Here is a 21,142-nt window from a genome sequence, read left to right on the forward strand (position 1 = left end):
ACAAAGGTCTCGTTGGAGTAGCTAAGTGGCTGCAATGGTTGAGGGTATTTTAGTAATTTTATAAACCATGAAAAATTAAAAGAGAATACAAATTAAACATTAATATAAAAATTAATTAATAAAATAAATATTGTGAATGAAAAAAAAAAAAAAAAAAAAAAAAAAAAAAAGAGAAAACTTGTAAACACACTTTTTGACTTAATTATGGGAATTAAACACAATAAAAGACATAACTTGGGTGTTAAGATTCCATAAAAAGCCAATTATATAAAGGCAACTAAATAAATAACTTGGATTTCTTTCTTCCTTTGTGTTATTAGTTTTGGCTGTCCATTCAGATGCCTTCACTTTTTCTTTTTTCTTTTAAATTTTAATGTAATTACTTTATGTTCTAAGTTGATAGCTACATTTTTGTTATTTTATTTTTATTTTTTTATTCCGTTTGTATAAGTTCTCGAAAAGAAAAGAATACCCAATTGTTATGATCGCACAACAATGCACACACTCTCGAGATGAACTCAAAGAACAAGAGAGAGAAAAAATGGAAAGAGAATATCAGCTAAAGGATTTGTATTGATGACTCCAAATATATATAGTAATAGAGAATACAGATAATACAGCAAATACATTTTTAAAACTCTGAGTATATATATAATAATATGTGTTAGGTTATTTGTCACCTAACACGGATCATACTTGAATGATGAACGAAAAAAATATTAACCAACAAATAAAAATATTTCAATTTAAATTATGTTACGTCTTTAATGATTCTACAAAATTCAATATGAATTATGGAATTATTTGAATACAAATCAATTTCGTACCATTCTTTTGTTCGAAAGGATAAATGCACCCTTCGTAAACACTCAAAGTAGATTTTATTTCTCAATATGCTTTTGAAAAGCGTTTTTTTTTTCTCATTTAACTTTCATTTTTTCGTTTATGATATATTTTTAAATTTTATTTGATTAAGATTTGAAAGAGGTTCTAATTTGGTTGAGATATATTTAGATTCAGCCCAATTATTCAGTTGTAAATTTTTTTAACCCAAATAACTCTTATTAAATAATGAACTGATTGAGTTTGTTTGAGTTGTTCGGATCATTTATTTAAATTTTTGTTTTTAATAAAATAAAATATTAGTTGGTCGAACATTTATTTATTCAATTTTCATAAGAAAATTAACTGGTTCGATTCGACCCGAATTTGTTATTTATTTGAACCCAATCCAAATCATACAGGTTAAATTAAGTGGGTCGAGATTTTTTTATAAAACGGCTAAAAATTTAAAAAGAATAAAACAAAAAAACGGTATGAAATGTAGTATGATTTCTTAAAAAATGTTCATAAAAGAGAAAATAAGATGACATTATGTGACATCCAAATTCCCAATCATTGTCAAACGACAGGAACAGATTTATAGATCCACTAAAAAAATGTCCATAATTTAATTTCTTATTATATGGGAATTATTTTACTTAATTAATAAATTAAATATTAGGAAAATATAAAATTGGAAGAATATTTATCTATAAAGAGACATGGGTAGGCACATGCGCAGGGCGTTGGAGAGCAGAGTTAGTTGAAGTTTTCCCCTTTACCAACTTGTAAAGTAACCAACCCCATACCATTATTTATACCATTTTAAATCACTCACTAATTTCATTAAAAAAAATATATATAATTTTTTATAATATTAATGTAATTTTCCTCGATGTTTTTGAAATTAATCTGTCTGGAAAAGGTTTTCACACTCTTATAGAAAATGTTTCGTTCTACTCCCTAATCGATGTGGGATCTCACAATCCACCCTCTTCGAGACCCAGCGTCCTCACTTGCACTCGTTCCCTTCTCCAATTGATGTCGAACTCCCCAATCCACCTCCCTTCAAGACCTAGTGTCCTTGCTGGCACACCGCCTCATATCTACTTCCTTTTGGGTTAAGCCTCATCGCTGGCACATCACCCAGTGTTTAGTTCTGATACCAATGGTAATGGTTTAAGCCCATCACTATCAGATATTGTCCACTTTGGGCTTTCTTCGATGTTTTTAAAACGCGTGTGTTAGGGAGAAATTTTCACATCCTTTAAAGAATGTTTCGTTATACTTCTCAATCGACGTGGGCTCCCACATTAATCAATGCCAACGATCAAAAGTTTTATCTAGAAATTAGAGGTTATAATTTTCAGCATAAAAAATAAAAACCCCTAAGCAATCAAGTGCATTTGGAATTTTTAAGAACAATTGTGAATAAAGTTGGGTAGCTCCACATCTACATCAGTGGCAGTGGTTGGCAGTTGGGGTCTTTTCAGCTAACACCTTTGGTTAGTTTTATAATTACTTATATTTATATAACAGACCATAAATTTAGTTGAGCTATGTTTATATTGGTATTTAAAATATTATACTAATATGATATCGGGTAGAGAGTACTAGGATTAGATCGGGTGATGCATAAATAAAAAAAATAAAAATTGAAAAAAGAAAATACAAAAATAGGATTTATTATTATTATTATTAATTGATTGAAAATATAGTGTTGATAAAGGTGAGGGGGGAGAGGGCAAGGCAAGCTGGGTTGGCACTTTCAAAAGGCATTGTAGTTTTATAAGCGCTTGAAATACCCAGAGGAGAAAAAAGAATAGAAATACAGCACAAACCCCATCATTTCAAAAGCAAAAGCGAAAGAAGAGAGAGAAAAGGCAACAAACCCAGAAAGAAAGGAGGAGGAAGAACAGAGGAATTTAAGGAAATTCATTGAGGAAGAGGAAGAAGAAGAGGAGGAAGGGTTTTGTGGTTGAAAAGATGCAGCCAGAACAAGCTCAACAGCAGCAGCAATTAGTGGTGCAGAACAACCCAGGAAGCTTAAGCTTCAGCAGCCATTTGTCGAAGGAAGATGAAGAGATTTCGAGGTCGGCTCTGTCCACTTTCAGAGCTAAAGAAGAGGAGATCGAGCGGAAGAAGATGGAGGTTAGAGAGAAGGTTCAAGTTCAGTTAGGCCGCGTCGAAGAAGAAACCAAACGCCTCGCTTGCATTCGTGAGGTAACGCCATAAACTTCCGAAAATCTTCTCAAGATTTTAGGGTTTTGCTTAGATTTTGGTTTCTGCTCTGTTTTATATGGATTTTGTGGGTTTGGGGAAAAAGTTGGGGATAAAATTGCTGAAGATCTCTTGAAACTGACTAATTTTAGGGCTAATCTCCACTTAAAAGCTCTGAGAACAGGGGTTTTTAACCCCCCTTTTGCATGATTTAGTTCTGTTTTCTATGGAGTTTTGGATTAAATTAATGTTTTGTTAGGGATTAGAAGCAGCTTTATGTCAGATTTGTAAGTTTCTTTGAATTCTTTTCACTTGCATTCTTAACCTACACACTTTATCAAGATAATGTTCTAATTTTTCATTTCTTTCCCATACTTTTAGTCATCTGAAAGCGTTAGAACAAATTTGAGGCTCTGATCTGAATTTTAGCCTTTCCTTTTGGGGATTTTCTTCAAACCCTTTTCTGGGAAGGTCCATAGAACTTAGAGATTCTCATTTACACATTCAAGGAGAAGATTATGCTGTTCACTACAAAATCAACGATGTTTGGTTGAAAGAGTCATTAGCTTAAGTGGATGAACATGTAGTAGAAGATGATATGATAATGTGTTGGTATTGGATTGGGTTTTGTTGTTTGTTTTGGTTCATGAAACGAAATTTTCGTGAACGCCAGGAACTCGAGGCGCTTGCCGATCCGATGAGGAAGGAAGTGGCACAGGTTCGTAAAAGGATCGACGCGGTGAACAAGGAATTAAAGCCTCTGGGACATACCTGTCAAAAGAAGGTAAGATTTGGGGGAAGGAATAGGTGTGTGGACAAGCATACAATATAAGAAGATGATGTTGCGTTCTGTGAATGTCAATTATTGTAGCTTACCATATAAAATAGGACCACTGAGCTGGTTTTTGTATTGTCTGTCATAGGAAAAAGAGTACAAGGAAGCCCTCGATGCCTTCAACGACAAGAACAAGGAAAAAGTTCAGCTCATCACCAAATTAATGGAGGTAAGTTCCCCATGAATCCCTTTCATTTTCGATCTTCTTCACATCATAAATCACCGAGAGGTAGGACAACGGGGACCTAGTTTTGCACGTTGGGGGGGCCATTCAATTAATTTCGAACCATATCGACTGTTGGAGATTACTTGAATGAGCTAGTTAGCTAAAAAAACTGTCTCTTAGTGTGGCGTTATTCGTGTTGGATTGATTTGTGTTTGTTGGGTGCGCAGCTGGTGAGTGAAAGCGAGCGGTTGAGGCTGAAGAAGCTGGAGGAGCTGAGTAAGAACATAGATACGATTCGGTAAATGAATTGATTGATTGATTGATTGATTGAAGCGAGGATGGATGACAAAGCGATAACCCCTGTTTATTAGGCTTTGGTGTGTGATGTATTTAGTATAAAGAAGAAGAAGAACTTGTTTGTGTATTTATTGAAATTTGGGTGTTGTCTGTGTTTGGGTGTTTTGTTTTATAATTTGTCTTTGTTTGTTTAGCTTTCTTCTTCTAGAGAAGTTACTAAAAAAACAACTGATTTTAGGAAGGGAAATGCCTTATAAACAGCTTTGTAACTCATCTCATCTCTCTCTCTCTCTCTCTCTCTCTCTCTCTAGAATTAGTTGAAGTTTAATTACATTTAATTTTGAAAATGTTACTAAACCCATAAAGTTTATTTATTAATTAAGCTATTTTTACATCTTTAATGTATCTTCTTAACCATTTCAATTTACCTTATTTGAATTTACCTTAGGACTATTATGAAAGCTATGAAATTTTTTAATATTAATTTTGCTTTATTCAATAATATTCCGTAATTATTAAATTGAATTTAGGAATTATTGGAACTGTTTTTTAATTTCCGTAAAGATTACTATTTTGTTGCGTGAGTTTAATAGCCCATTATAATTGATCCACCTTTTAAGTGGGCCAAGGCCCAATACTAAAGAATAGCCCATTAGTCTTGATCGACCATTCTTAGTCGACCAAGGCCCAAATAAAAACCCAGAACCCGTTCGTCTTGGTCTGCATTTTTAGTCGACCAAGGCCCAACATTAAAATCCTAAGGCCCATTAGACTTGATCGGCCATTTAAGGCGAACAAGGCCCAGAACAGTCTTGATCGGCCATTTTAGTAGACCAAGGCCCAGTCCATTCTAGATAGGCCTGTTCGTCGACCAAGGCCCAGTCATGTCTTGATCGGCTTTTTTGGTCGACCAAGGCCCAGTCCAGTCTTCATTGGCCATTTTAGTCAACCAAGGCCCAGTCCAGTCATCATAGGCCTATTTAGTCAACCAAGGCCCAGTCCAGTCTTCATAGGCCTTTATAGTCACCCAAGGCCCAGTGCAGTCTTCATAGGCCTTTTTTAGTCGACCAAGGCCCAGTCCAGTCTTCGTAGGACTTTTTAGTAAACCAAGGCCCAGTCCAGAATTCATGGGCCAATTTTAGTACACCACGGCACAGTCCAGTCTTCATAGGCTTTTATAGTCAACCAAGGCCCAGTTCAGTCTTCATAGGCCTTTTTTGTCGACCAAGGCCCAGTCCAGTCTTCGTAGGCCTTTTTAGTCAACCAAGGCCCAGTCCAGTCTTCATGGGCCAACTTTAGTGCACGACGGCCCAGTTCAGTTATCATAGGCCTTTATAGTCAACCAAGGCCCAGTCCAGTCTTCATCGGCATTTCCAGTCGACCAAGGCCCAGTGCAGTCTTCATAGGCCTTTTTTAGTCTACCAAGGCCCAGTCCAGTCTTCGTAGGCCTTTTTAGTCAACCAAGGCCGAGTCCAGTCTTCATGGGCCAAATTTAGTGCACCACGGCCCAGTCCATCTTCATAGGCCTTTTTCTCAATTTTATTGGCTCTCTTCTTCTTTTTATTTTTTTATTTTTTTATTTTTTAAAACTATTAATTTTACAAATTTATTTTAAAATTTTAGATCACAAATTTAATTTATTCATTTTTAAAGTCAAGCCCATATATCACTTTTTTATGGGCCTAATGAAACATCAGGGGTAGTCCAGAAGACTTCTATATGGGCTGGGCCTTCAATGTGTTCTGTATAAATCATATTTGGGTTGAGGCCCATATGAACTCTGAAGACCACAAGAAGCTCATTTTGCGTTCGAGTAAAGCGTCGGTTTATTATTATATTTAATTTTCTAAATATCACACAATTAACCAAAAAAAAAAAAAAAAAAAAAACCAATTGTTTTCAATCAAATCAAATTATTAAAGCAAATAAAAAAGTAGATATGATGCTAAATTATTTACATGTCAATTTATTAATAATAAGTGCACCAAAACAATTATTTATGACATTCATAACCCTTAAAAAAATATTTATTTATTAGTTACTTGGGACACGTCATCAATAAAAACAAAAGATTTTGTTTATGTCAATCAAATATTTTTTTGCTATAAATAATTATTCAAATAATTACACAAAAAAACAAATGCCAAATTATATGACATGATATGGGAAAATCTCTAGAGCTAATATAGTAGCGTAAATGTTTTGTACTACCATTTATTTAATTAAAACAATTGATGTTGCTTGTAGAAATAATATTCGTTCTTTGAAACAATTTAAGGTAAGTGGATAACATAGTTGTGTTACAAGAGATGTACGTAAAATGTTGTGACCATTAGGTGTCGAATCTAAATTTTGAATTATGATATGATTCCTAGACATGAGGTGATATTACTACCAATGGGCTTGCGCTGTTACAAATGATATCAGAGTCGAGCACTAAGCAGTGTGATAATGAGGATGTTTGGCCTATGGAAACCTCTCTTTAATAGACACATTTTAAGACCTTGAGGAGAAACTCAAAAGTGAAAGCATAGAAGAGAACAATATCTGCTAGCGATTGGGTTGGGCCATTACACATGGTGTCAAGGCCAGCCATCGGGCGGTGTTGACATGAACCACGACCAAAGAATTTTCATACCTCAAGGTCCAATTACAAGGACGAGAGTCAAGAAGCTACAACAAACTTTGTACACTTATATTCAAGCTATGATGAGCTCATCAAAGGAAATTATAGAAGACGCTGGAGACCTCCCTTATATGTTGTGCAAAGTTGAGCTTCAAGAAAAAATGCATTAAATGCACTTCGCATTTAATGAACTCAGTTAAATTTATGGTACTAATAAGTACATTTCATTCCTTGCACTATTTAATTATAATTTAAATATTTGTTTGTTTTTCATATAGGAGCTAAAGGTTATATGGTAACTCATATACGTTACCATATTCCACCATTAACTAGCCATTTTAATTTAGAGAGTTTGGTATTTCTCATTTACTACCGAATTTAATTTGGGAGTTATGTGTGTTAAGGTTAAGGTTGCAGGTATTTCTCATTTACTACCGAATTTAATTTGGGAGTTATGTGTCATATAGGTTAAGGTTAAGGTTGCAAAGGCGAACCTTCTTTTCTTTGACTAAAGACATCACATTTTGAAATTAAAAAAAAAATAGAATTTCTATTTTTTTTTAGCTTTGTTGAGAGCTAAGATTTTCTTTGTAAATTCTTGTGTTTAAAACTTGCATGCTAGAGTCATTCAAGTGGTATTGATCAAACCTCTTGTGGAGTGATTCGAATCACGAGTTTAGAAACGAGTTTTCTTTAATCTCGATCATGATCATCAAAGTAATTCGTTTCATACTTTCGCTTGGGTTGATTCCATATCAGGTGTAGCAGCAAGGGAGTTGATAGAAACCTCTCTTTAGTAAACGTGTCTTAAAACCTTGAGGGAAGTTAGGTGGGAAGGGATTTTTTTCTTCTCAACTAAACGGGGTCGATAACCATAACTATATTCCTTAACCCTACTCACCCTATTCACCCTAATACATTTATATCGACTTGAGAGAACGATACTTCATATATAAACAAAAATAAATTAAACATTTACGATTTATACACACAAAAACAGTAATACAAAAGACATATACGTTACTATCAAGAGAATGTAAACAATTGAAATAAAACGACGTTTTAATGGCGTCAATACGCGAATGCCAAAGGAATCTCGTAGATGTTTTTATTAAGGAGAAGGTTTGCTTTTGTAATCATCTTTGACTATTGGCTTTTGCATATGAATGGTTGTGATTTGCATATCCTTCTTAGTGTGACATTTCTAATCCTTCCAAATCCCATTTTGTACTCTCTTCGAGCCCTCCAAAAAGCAACAAAATCAAAAAACAACACAATTATTTTTTATATTATGTCGTAAAAAGTACGTGGAATCCAATCAATTTGTTCCCTCTAATGCTACTCGAAAAAAATAGCTCTAATTTAATAAATAATAACAAATAATATTGTTGTAGTCTCGTATTGGCTAACTAAGAAGAAGATCGTGAATATATAAGTATGAGACACTATGTTCATCAATTAAACATTACGTAAAAAAAAATATATATTTGTATAATAATAATAAAAAAAAAGAAATTAATTTAAATTAGAAAGAATCATTAGTTTTTCTAAAATTAAATATGTTTATTATATTAGTATACATGGATATGTGCATTTTGAAATAAACGACAAAATTAAAACGCATGTGGGGACCAATTGAACATTGGATTCGAAGTGTGAGACAATACTCTTATTTATTATTATTATTATTATTATTTTAATCGATTAAATGAGTGGCGGAATATATAGTTAACGATGTTGGTGCGACGTCGTATGTGGGTGTTTGACTTTGACTAGATGTTGCGGGGCCCACGACTTACTACAGACAGATTTCCGACCGTGTCTCAGAGTCGGTTGCTATTCCGTTGAACTTGCACACGTGCGAGAACGTCCACGGTGGGCCCATTACATGCTTACGTGGACGAATGCACCAAAGCAGCGGTGCACTCGTAACTGACTTTTTCTTTTTTTTCTTTTTTCTTTTTCTTTTTTTTTTGTCGTTTGTGGAAGAAATATATTTTTTAAGGGTCCCATTTAGATTTTGGAAATTACAAATGTTCTTTTATTTTTTTATTTAATAAATTACATTACACAAGAAATATTAGCGGGCCCAGTGATCTTTCATATTTCTACGCTAAATTACACGTTTATGTATCTACTCTTCAAACGTCAAGACGATCCACTAGTGATGCATCTGGGTTGTTACAAATGGTATAAAAACTAGACACCAAACGATATGTCAATAAGGACGCTGGCCCCAAAGGAGATGGATTTGGTGGCGGTCCCACGTCGAATCGAGAAAGGAATGAGTGCCAGCGAGGACATTGGGTCTCAAAGGGGGTGGATTGTGATGTCCCACATTGGTTATGGAGGAGAACAAAACACTCTTTATAAGGGTGTGGAAACCTTCCCCTAACACATGCGTTATAAAGCCTTGAGAGAAAGCTCGAAAGAAAAAGTCCAAAAAGGACAATATAAATAATATAATGCAAAGCCCACTAGACATTTGGTAATGTGTCAGTGAGGACGCGGGCGGGTCCCACCAAGGTGGATAAAAATTATTTTTGTTTCCACAAAAAAGCCGAAATGATTTTGAATAATTTAATAAAAGTGTAAAATGCAAATATACTAATTTAACCTTGAATATCATTACTCCCTTGTCACATCTTCCCAAAAGCACCACTTATGAATTTCATATCTTACCTTATTCTATCCGAAAGTTAATCCAACACTTTTTCATGTCAAATGTTCTCAACATCCTTCACAAAAGATACCACATGATTGCCTTTTTCTTCCATTTAACACTTAAAAAAAAAAAATAATAATAATTATTGTTTAAGAAAAGTACTTTTTTAAATTTTGGAATTAGCAAAAGTGATCGGTAATAATATTAAATTTGGTGTAATTTTGTAAAAAGTATTTAATAAAATGTGATATATAATATAAACTCGATTTTTATTTCAGAACCAACCAGTAAAAATCAAAGAAAAGATAAAATTAAATTAATTGGGTAAAAAAAAAAAGAGGGAATTTTAAATTAAAGCTGAGTGTAGTGGGATTGGATATGGACTCGACAGTCGGGTACTCTGACGACATGACGCTCCTTCCTTCACGTTTCTTTGCATCCCGGACGTGTCATTTTTGTAATTTTCTAATCAATTCAAGGCTAAACTTTTATATCTTCCACCATAACCCTATGTTTTTTTTCCTCACATATACCATTTTTATATTTTTTTAAAATAATTAATATATTTGACATCAATCACTATAACCTAAATCTTACACGAAAACTCGATTAGGCGTTCCTACACAACTCGTGACCCTGACTCTTAAACAAACCAAATCGAAATTTATTTACATTTCCGAATCGAAATTCAGAGCATTAAAAGACGGTTAAGGTAGTAGAGTACTCCGATCTGTGAGCTCAAAGACGAGGAATAAAAAAAATATAGTTTTCATAATGTGTGTTTTTTTCCGTAAAAGAAACCAACAAACTCCGCTCCCCTCCGACATATCGACTTATTTCACTGAATATTTCATTAATAACACACCGGAAGGCCATTTTTAATTAATTTGATAATTTATTATTATTATTATTTTTGTTTCTTCTTCTTCTTCCTCTGACCTTCACAAGTTAACAATGGCAGGTGTAATTCAAGAGAGAGAAAGGAAGGAATTATTAATGGTATTAGGTCAGTTGATCTGAGTGAGCGTACGATCTCAGTTAACTGTTGTCTGAAACTACTTTTCTTTTTTAATTACACAAAATTCCGCAACAAAATGGAGAAATTAATTTTTGTTTGCAGACCTTGCAGAACCATATGCTTTAATTTCTGACATGTCATACGTTAATTTTGATTTAACAAAATCAATTTGTTAGTTAATATTATTATTAGTAAACTAATGTACACTAATCTTGTCGTTTTCTCACCACCCCCCTTTTCTTGTTCCATTTTTTTTTTCTTTTCTTAATTTCTTATATGATTTTAAACTTATAAATTTTTTAATTATGTTTTAGATCTAACATCAATAATATCTAACTAAACTAATAACTGATATTCATTTAATTTGTGTGAGGATCTGCTTCAAACGAGAGGTAGAAAATTCCCATTTAGTAGAATGGAGAAAGGAGCGAGAATAGATTTCTCCCCGTTAGCTAAATGAAAACGGGAACTGACATGAATCAAGAGACATCAATCATACAATATGAAAATGTGAATAAAATATTGTTAAAATTATCCGAAGATATTTCAATTTATGCCACATGGAAGAAGAATGAAGTTTCATGTTATAAATTTTGGGTGGATTACAATTTAGAGTAATTGTATTTCATTAATGTATTTTAAAACTTTTTATTTACTTTATGTTATAATTACATGATGATGGTTAATTATGACGATTAAGCATGAATATTACAACTCTTGGAATGGGTTTAATGTTTCATTTTGAGGCTATATAAAGTCATGTATGTTATATTTGTATGAGACTTGAAAAATATATATAAAAGGAGCTCTGGTGCTTTATTTAGCCAATAACTAAGTTTATTTGCAATTCTATATAGTTTAGGTTACATGTAGAATTATTCAAGCTCGACATGATCAATTTTGCTTGTGAGTGGATTCGAATCTCAGACAAGTGTTTGAGATATTTGATCAACAAGAATCATTCAAGCTAGACATGATCGATCTTGCTTGTGGAGTGATTCGAATCTCAAACAATATTCTTGCCTTAGATATTTGATAAACAAGATAATCCAAATCTTACTCCACTTGTAGTGATTTCCACAAATCAGGAACGAGGATTATATTCTCTGCTCTCATCTCATCAAATCCTTGCCTAATAATGACATAAAAAAAAAAAAAAAAATCAATTATGTGTATAATCTATCAATAAAAAAATTACAAATAATTTGGGCTATCCCTAATGGACTTTCCCTCAAAATTTTAAAACGCGTCTACAACAGCTAGACGTATTTCTACACCTTTGTAACTTCAACCGCCCGGTGTCTACGCCTTTTAAGAGAGGTTTTCACACTCTTGTAACTTCAACTACGGAGCGTCCTTGGTGGAATGCCTCGAGTCCATTGCTAATAAATACTGTCCAACTTTTCTTCCGGTCTTTCTGTTAGATTTTTAGACTCAATCTGGTAACTTTAATTTATTAGTTTTAAATTTAAAGGAAATTCTAATTTATAAAAATGATTTAATAATAATAATAATAATATTACATATTTGCATCGATATTCCATCCCTGATTTTGAATCAGAGTAAGTCCATCTCTCCACATTCCACTCTTTTTCTCTCCCACAGTTGTTTCTCTCTGCTATTTCTGTGTCAACTCATTTCTGTGTCGACTTTTTGGTCTCTGAGAGTTGAAATTTCTTCAACTTAGCTTACTGAACTCAAAATTCTGGATTCCCCCATTTTAGCTTTCACTTCTCTCTGAGCATTCACTCCATTAATGGCTCAAAAACACTTACACGAGCTTCTTAAAGAGGATCAAGAGCCCTTTCTTCTCACCAATTTCATAGCCGACAGACGTGTTCTTAAGCGCCCTTCCCCCAAATCTCACCTTCTTCACCTCAATAAACGAAAACCCATTTCCCATTTTGCTGATTTTCCGGCGAGTTTTTGTAAGGGTGCTTGTTTTTCATCGTTTAATGATTCTCCTGATCTTAGAAACCCTTCGCCGCTCTTTCAATTTCAGTCTCCGGTGAAGAGTCCTTGCCGGAATTCCAATGCTGTGTTCCTCCATGTTCCGGCTACAACAGCGGGGCTTCTCCTGGAAGCTGCTTTGAGGATTCAGAAACAGTCAACGGCCGCGAGATCGAATGGATTTGGGCTTTTGGGTTCTTTTCTTAAGCGGTTTACTCATCGTGGCCGTTCTCGGAAGCGGGAGATTGACGGTGGTTGCCGGAGAAATGACCCCCGCGACGATCACCTATTGCCGCCGATTAACGAGAAGGACTCTGTTTCTCGGCAGAGTAATGTAACGAGCTCGGACTTCTGCGATAGCCCTTTTCGATTTGTGCTTCAATCAAGTCCCTCCGCCGGTCACCGGACGCCGGAATTTTCTTCTCCGCCGTCTTCTCCGGCTCGACACGACCATCAGGTTGAAATACTCATTCTATTACTGTTTTTTTGCAATTTTATGACATGGGTTCATCGGAAAACAGCAACTGTCGGCAATTTTGTGTAAATTTTCTGAAATTACCGCCGGAATTAGTTTCAGGCGTCAAAACACGACAACCCCACCAAAACGACAGTGGGTTATGAGGAACAAACTGCTAAATCTCTCATTTTCTATTCCACACTCTTCTTTTTTCCCGGAAAATTTTTGACCTTTCAAGAAAAGGACAAACCCCTTTTTGTATTTTCCTTTGTATTTTAATTCCCATAGGTACCGACATCCTCCTTATAATTAAACATTTCCCCCTTTGTTGGTTGGCATAATTATAAGAACAGAAAAAGAACCAACTTTTTCACTGTTGTTTGCCTTGTTTTCTTTGACAAATTTACAGGTCAATGACATTGAGAGCTTGAAGAAATTGCCTGTTCAGGATGAGGAGGAAGAGAAAGAACAAAGCAGTCCTGTGTCTGTGTTGGATCCTCCGTTCCAGGACGACGAAGAGGGTCGCTATGAGGACGGTGAGGACAACGACGATTACGAAATGGAGCGCAGCTACGCCATTGTCGAAAGTAAGCATGATTCAATTCAATTGCTAATCATATTAGGGAAATATATACTTGTTTTGTCTGTTGCATTGATTCGAGTTTGTTGTTCGATCGTTATCGGTGACATTTGCGTATAGATACTGTCTGAATTGATAGTTTTTACTGATTAGACATGGTTAATAGAGCTTTGAAACTCATGAAGCTTGTTGCTGTATTAGATATGAACACATGAATCTTTGGTGGGTTCCATTGGGAAGATTTCAATTATCAGATGCGTGGGGGTGAAACCAAAACAAGCTTTTGAATTTAGGTAAAATCTGTAATAGAACAAAGGGAAAAGAGGATAGACGATGACAATACGAGGAAATCTCTCCTCGGCATTTGTTTTCTACAACAGCCCAAGCCTACCACTAGTAGATATTGTCTGCTTTGGCCCGTTATGTATCGCTGTCAGCCTCACAGTTGTAAAACGTGTCTACTAGGGAGAGGTTTCCACACCTTTATATAAATAACACTCCGTTCCCCTCTCTAACCGATGTGGGATCTCACAATTCACTCTCCTTGAGGACCAGCCTCCTCGCTCGTACACTGCCCAGTGTCTGGCTCTAATATCATTTGTAACAGCCCAAGCCCATCACTAGTAGATATTGTTCACTTTGACCCGTTACATATCGCAGTCAACCTCACGATTTTAAAACGCGTCTACTAGGGAGAGATTTCCACACCCTTATAAAGAATACTTCATTCCCCTCTCCAACCGACGTGGGATCTCACAATCCACCCCTTTGAGTACCAGTCTCTTTGTTGGCACACCGCTCGGTATCTGTCACTAATACTTCATTCCCCCCTCCCCAATCAATGTAGGATCTCACAATCCACCCCCTTGGGGACCTGCCTCCTCACTAGCACACTACTCGGTGTTTGTCACCGATACCATTTGTAACAGCCCAAGCCCACCACTAGTAGATATTGTTTGCTTTGGCCCGTTACGTATCCCCGTCAATCTCACGGTTTTAAAGAATACTTTGTTCTCCTCTATAACCGATGTGAGATCTCAAATTTTTCGCCCAAATGACCTATTGTGGCTCTCGTTTTTTCTTGTTCTTCAAAACTTTAAATCTTACCTACATTTTGCAGCAAGAGAAGTGTTATAATTATGGGAGTCCTCTTCAATTTATTAGGCTATTCAATCATTGAACCAGTTCCTTCATGGTTTTGGAATGGCATGGTCGTTTTCTATACCTCTGAACTAGGTCCCCCCCCACCCCCTACCGGTCCACTCATCTTTTGAACTGTTTGAGCATTCAATACGGGATTTTAAACCATTTCAGTAATGAGTAGCTCTAGTAATTATACCCGAATTGACCGAATCGTTCTTACCAAAAACGAATCATTTAGTCGAACTTCGCTACCTTCACCTGTTTCTAATCTGTTCATGTTAACCTTGTGGTGTTTTTCAGAGGCAAAGCATCAGCTACTCAAAAAGCTTCGGAGATTCGAGAGACTAGCAGAGCTAGACCCGGTAGAACTCGAGACGTTTCTACTAAAAGATGAGGAAGGCGAACTTGACGACGACGACATTGATCATCTCAAGGAAGAAGAGTGTGAAAGCCATAACTTAGATCGGTCTAACAACGAAAAGGACATGAAACAACACGGCATAGAGGGCAATGTCGAGAGAGTTTACATGAGATGGGATTTGTGGAAAGAGGTGGAGTCGAGCGCCATCGACGTGATGGCGGAGGAAGATTTGAGAGCGGAGGTTGACGACGGGTGGAAGAGAAATGGGGAGGAAAGAGGAGACATAGCCATAGAAATAGAGGTTGAGATCTTCAGGTTGCTGGTGGAGGAAATGCAAACAGAAGTAGATTGGTTCATTAAGTGATGGAAATGATTAAACTTCATAGATAATATTTAAATTTGCATAAATAATGTTTAGATTATAAATTAGATTAGGAATATAATCTGAGTTTAAGAGAATAGGCTTAAGTTTAACTTTACCTCCCTCTTAAGTACAAAGATATTAGCACTATGATTTGTAAATTTATTATCCTTCCATATATTATCATCATCTACCTTTTCAAATGCCCTTTTGTAACGACCACGAGTAACCACGAGTAACCACGAGAACAGTGCACATGGACCACGAGTAACCATGTATGTGACTAGTGGTACCATAAAGCTCTGACACCATTTGTAACGACCCATGCCCAGGATTCGCATCGAGATTCGAAATCTGAATTCAGTACTTCATGACCCTTGACATTCCCCTAGGTCATGTTGACATTATTTGTAATGACCCATGTCCAGAATTTGAATCAAGATTAGTACTTGATGACCCCTGACATTTTCCTACAATATGGTCACCACTACTTCTCGCTTCTTAAGAATGAAGACGGTTCTTAGAGACCAATATGGGTCATTCTAGCATGCTTTGTTTTTCTCTTTCAAGAAAAGATCAATTATTCAACGTTAAGCAAGTATACGTTAAAAGCTGTATCTAATCGGTTTTTAGGTGCCGAAACATAAAATATGTTTAATATGTTTTTAAAATTTTAATTATATATATTTTTATTATGGTTTTGAGTGTAAATTTGAAGAATTATAAGACAAGGGAAGGTGAGGGGTTGGTGTTACGTTTCTTCGGCAGACATTCCATTATTCACTCTCAGCTTCTTAGCTCGGGAGAGTACGACTGTGACGTGTCAACAAAGTAAATTATTTGCTAATTTAAACCGTTTAAATTATTAATTTGATTTAGCATTCAATTAAATTGAAAGTAACCCAAATGATGAAATCAAGTTGTTATTTAAACTATTGTTTATATATTTAATATTATAATTATTGAAAAGACAGGACATGAAAGAAGTGAGTAGAATGTCTTAATTATAATATCCAATTTAAAATCTTAATGTCCATAAATTATTTGATAAAATGAGAACCACACACATGCTTAGAAAGTCCACTTTTAATCAAACTTCTCATTATCTTCAACTAACTTAACCTTCCAACTTGCTTCGTCACCAAACGAGACGGCTCTCCTTTTCACCGTCATCAGTCAAATTAACTTTCTCTTTTCGAAATGCATTTGCTAGGGAGAGGTTTCCACACCCTTATAAAGAGTGGTTTGTTCTCTTACTCAATTGATGTGGGATCTTACACAGTTGTTCTCCTCCTTTTTAGAATTAGAAGACGAAGAAACGAAACTGTATATACATATATGTATGTATATTTGTTGCTTAGGAAAAATTCCAAAGGTTTTCGGTACCATGATCGGCTCCGTCGTCATCGCCACCATGATTATTGAAACGGGGAGGGCTAAGAAGCATTCCTTCCGCCATATTCATTAGAACATTAGGCATATCAAAAATCAAGTCCTCGTCCATGAAATGATTTCCCACTTCCCCTGGATCATTACTACGGCCACCGTGAAAACCACTTCTTGCCTCGATGGCGGCTGCTGCGGCACCAAGCGCAGCGGCGGCAGAGGCGGCGGCAGCCTGAATATCAGAGGGTGAACGTGAAGCAGGAACAGGGAGAGAGGACGCAGAATTGGGGAAATTGAGGTGGGTGTCGTGGCCCTTGAGAGCAAGGGCAGCAACGTCATAAGCCACAGCCGCCATTTCAGCTGTCGGGAAGGTTCCCAACCAAATCCGATTTGGCTTCCGGGGCTCGCGAATTTCCGACACCCATTTGCCTGTGTTGCGGCGTCGAACGCCTCGGTAAACGGGGTGGCGGCCGGAAGTAGCCATGGAGGAGGTGAATTGAAGGGAAAAGTGAGGAGGAGGAGGAGGAGGAGGAGGAGGAGGAGGGGAGGGGCGGTGGGGTTGAAGAGATGGAGAGAAGGCATTTATGGAGGAAGGAAAAGGGAGGGGGAAATGGCGGAGGAGATGAGTGCAGACCAGTTGGAGATGAACTAAGTTCTGATGAGGGTTGGGGTGGCAGCCATTGGAGGAGACAGCTTGGAGATTTAGGGACGAAATAGAGAGACAAGGATTTCCAATTTTTGGAACAGTCGAGGATTTATATGTTAATATTGCTCAATTATATGGACAATTTCTATTTTTTTTTTTTTTTTTGAAAAGGTTGAGTATTAAAAATAACGGGTAGATATGCATGCACGGACAAAACATGCATGCATATATGAGGGACCTAAATTAATGAAGAATTATAGTAGTGGATGCCACGGTTATACGAACAAAAGTACATCAAAGGACTACATGTGTAACGACCTAGGCCCACCGCTATCAGATATTGTGATGTCCACATTGGGTGGGGAGGTGAACAAACCATCATTTATAAAGGGTGTAGAAAGGAGCCTGAAAGGGAAAGCCTAAAGAGGATAATATCTGCTAGCGGTGGATCTGGGTCGTTACAAATGGTATCTGAGCCAGACACCGGACAATGTGCCAGCCTTCTCACTGTTCCCCCAAGGGGGTAGACATGAGGCGGTGTGCCAGTAAGGACGTTGGGCCCCAAAGAAGGTGGATTTGGGGGTGGTCTCACATCGATTGGAGGAAGGAAAGAGTGCCAGCGAGGACGCTGGCCCCGAAGGGGGGTGGATTGTGATGTCCCACATTGGTTGGGGAGGAGAACAAACCACTGTTTATAAGGGTGTGAAAACCTTCCCCTAGCATACGCGTTTTAAAGCCTTGAGGGAAGCTCGAAAGGGAAAGTCCAAAGAGGACAAAATCTGCTAGCAGTGGATCTGGGTCGTTACAACATGTTGTGAGGCAAAAAATTGAAAAGAGTTAGAGTTTGAGGTGTGATCAACAATCGATGAAATGTTGACTGTGTTGGGTAAGATTCAGAGATCAACATGCTATAGTATTCGTGAGTGTTACAATCATGTTTGTCCAAAACGTGTTGTCTGTTGCCGCGTGTCTAATGTCTTAATCATGTTTGTCCAAGTCGTGTTATCGATGGACGTATGCCAGTTCCAAACTCCTTTTACTTGGATTAATGTTAGAAAGACTTTTATTATTCTTGTAACTAGTCATCAATTTGCTATCAAAGTTGGGGTTGTTGCTTATCCACTTTTGCCTATAACATTCCGAGATTCGCTCACATTTTCTTTCAAATTGTTTTCAACGAAATCTGAATCTCACACGAGTGACTTGTTCGCTGGGTTAGAACAAGTGCCATAAAATTGTTGTCCCATTGTCACAAAAGTACAGTTGTGACACAAAGTGCAACGCCAAGAAGACGGGATTAGAAAAAGGTGATGGGAGCTGAGGGTGAGCGACTAGTCGAGAAACCGAGAAGCGAAGTTGGCTTACCTCAACAATTATTATTATTATTATTATTATTATTATTATTTAGTGTAAGCCTCTAATTAACTTGCATGTGAAGTTAATCGACAGTAGAGACTAATCACCTAATTAAAGTAGTGGTTTTTCTAACTTCACCATCATTCTATTTTTTAGAATATTTTAATTTCTACCATTTATAAAAATTATTTTTAAATGATTTTTTAAATACTGCCTTTTAATTTATTTTATTATAGTATGGGATTGATTTAATTGATTTGTCACCCTCAATATCTCTCGGCCTCTAATCTCGAGTAAAGATTGCATATCTGATTCGAGTCAAGCCGAAAAATTTAGTGTATTATTTATTTTAGATGAGTCTTAATAAAAGGTGAAGAGACAGGCGCGTGTAGAAATTATTGAAAGCTTGTTCGTGGGACGCGTTTGTTTGGAGCAGTTTCAAATTGACACAACGTTCATTCATGAACTTGAAAAAAAAAAAAAAACATTTCCTTTTCAAGTCTTAGTCAGTTTGAGACATGAAAGACAAGCTTTTACCATTTTCCAAGAAAGGAGACCGAAATTTCCTTTTAATGAAATAATCTTATATCGGTTTGAAATAATGTTGTTCGTGCAAAAGTTTCTCAGTAACGACAATATTTTCAGTGGTATATTTAGAAAATATATATAACTTCTAAATACACTGTATTTTCACGTGGGTTTCTCGTGCATTAATCGATTGAAGGAAATAGGTTTTTGAAACGTCTGAAATGAATATCCACGATGATATTTTATGTGACGAGTATTTTTACATCGAGGATGTAACTATTCCATATTACTAAGATAGTTTTCTCAACATTCAAATAAGTGACGTCCATTTTTTTTCTTTTTACAGTTAACTAAACGTTGATGACCCTACTAAAACCCGCCCCACCTTGACCTTGCTAAACCGGGATGGGCATAAAGGTTTTATGTAGGAGACAGGGACGAAGACAGAAAAGGTTCTTTATTCCTGCTCCATCCATAGATATCTCTAATTAAAATGCAAATGATTTAAAAATATACGAAATTCAAAATATAAAAAATATATAAATAAAAGATAAAAAGGTTTTTTTTAATGTTTTTAACACTATCAAAGGCTACTCTATATACTATATTTTCAGGGCCTGCCATTCGGCCCATTCATAGGATTTGGGCCAAAGCCCAACTCAGGATTGGGCTTTTCTTCCATCTTTTATTTTTTTATTTAATTTTTTCTTCTCATAACCATTTATTTCTTCCCCTCCCATCAATTAAAATTAATTATCTAAGAAATTTCAAGACTTTATTGTCGAATTCGTGTCGAGAATTTAGATTTTAAATATCGAACTAAAAAATATATAATTTAAAATAAAATAAAATGACTTTAGTAAAAGAAGAATTAAAACTTTTTATACACTAAATATTTCAAAATTGAACACAAAAAAAGAGTTTAGAAGGAATAAATTAAAAAAATAAAATAAAATTAGGAATGTATTTTAAGGGAAGTTTAGTAGTTGATGGGATTGATGATTTAAACCCAAGATTCTTTTGTCATTAAAATATATATATAATCCCTTTAATTAGTACTTGGGAAATTAAAGTCATCAACTTTGTTGTAGCTCATTATTATTATTATTATTATTATTATTATTATTATTATTATTATTATTATTATTATTATTATTATTATTATTATTATTATTATTATTATTATTATTATTATTATTATTATTCCTTTTTACACGGTAGGGTTGGCAAATCATTATCATTTTCTCGTTATCATCATGCATTAACATCTAAAAGTTCACGGATTTATTCAACCCCGTCATCGATGGATATCTATAAATTGATTTGCTATCATTCTTCAAATCAATGGTTGTTCATATGATAGAGCTAATATGTTCAAATCAAGGGATGAATTATTGAGTGCATGGAAGTCCATGGTAGAAAAAGGCGAAAAAGAAGGGGTCAATTTTGGAATAATAAAAAATAGGTGAGGGTGGGAAATGCAAATAAAGGAAAGTAGAGGGAGTGGAAGGGTAAATAAGGAAAAGGAAAAGGGCAGAAGGGGCAGCACCTGAACAGCGGAGTTTATGGGACACTCGTGCATGGTTTTTGTTGGTATTATTATAAATAGAGAAGTGGTAGCAAATGCATGGATGGAACGTTCTCTGACTTTTCTCTATCTTTTTCTCTATCTTTTTCTCTATCTTTTTCTCTGACTCACCCACACGCTCTCAGATTCTCCTGCTC

General features: G+C 35.7%; 2 protein-coding genes and 1 pseudogene across 2 annotated transcripts; 2 read left to right on the forward strand and 1 right to left on the reverse strand.

Annotated features, from left to right (window-relative positions):
* Positions 1-2,559: 2,559 nt before the first annotated feature.
* LOC111800435 (uncharacterized) lies at positions 2,560-4,613 on the forward strand. The gene is made up of 4 exons (XM_023684123.2): positions 2,560-3,045; positions 3,716-3,826; positions 3,966-4,046; positions 4,271-4,613. The coding sequence occupies exons 1-4, from the start codon at positions 2,809-2,811 to the stop codon at positions 4,343-4,345; spliced, it is 504 nt and encodes a 167-aa protein (XP_023539891.1). The 5' UTR covers positions 2,560-2,808; the 3' UTR covers positions 4,346-4,613.
* Positions 4,614-12,195: 7,582 nt separating this feature from the next.
* On the forward strand, positions 12,196-15,704 carry LOC111799817 (uncharacterized). The gene is made up of 3 exons (XM_023683295.2): positions 12,196-13,056; positions 13,466-13,643; positions 15,080-15,704. Exons 1-3 carry the CDS (start codon positions 12,406-12,408, stop codon positions 15,502-15,504), a joined length of 1,254 nt encoding a protein of 417 aa, XP_023539063.2. The 5' UTR covers positions 12,196-12,405; the 3' UTR covers positions 15,505-15,704.
* A 1,154-nt stretch (positions 15,705-16,858) lies between these two features.
* On the reverse strand, positions 16,859-17,371 carry LOC111800173 (ethylene-responsive transcription factor ERF024 pseudogene; annotated as a pseudogene).
* Positions 17,372-21,142: the final 3,771 nt, after the last annotated feature.

The sequence above is a fragment of the Cucurbita pepo genome, chromosome 8 (assembly GCF_057944985.1).
Source record: "Cucurbita pepo subsp. pepo isolate OVF chromosome 8, ASM5794498v1, whole genome shotgun sequence".
NCBI lineage: Eukaryota > Viridiplantae > Streptophyta > Magnoliopsida > Cucurbitales > Cucurbitaceae > Cucurbita > Cucurbita pepo.

Coding starts and splice junctions, on each gene's coding strand:
- LOC111799817 (XM_023683295.2), top strand. CDS start 12,406: ATGGCTCAAAAACACTTACACGAGCTTCTTAAAGAGGATCAAGAGCCC. Junction 13,057..13,465: donor CGGCTCGACACGACCATCAG/GTTGAAATACTC, acceptor ACAAATTTACAG/GTCAATGACATTGAGAGCTT. Junction 13,644..15,079: donor CAGCTACGCCATTGTCGAAA/GTAAGCATGATT, acceptor GGTGTTTTTCAG/AGGCAAAGCATCAGCTACTC.
- LOC111800435 (XM_023684123.2), top strand. CDS start 2,809: ATGCAGCCAGAACAAGCTCAACAGCAGCAGCAATTAGTGGTGCAGAAC. Junction 3,827..3,965: donor GACATACCTGTCAAAAGAAG/GTAAGATTTGGG, acceptor TGTCTGTCATAG/GAAAAAGAGTACAAGGAAGC. Junction 4,047..4,270: donor TCATCACCAAATTAATGGAG/GTAAGTTCCCCA, acceptor TTGGGTGCGCAG/CTGGTGAGTGAAAGCGAGCG.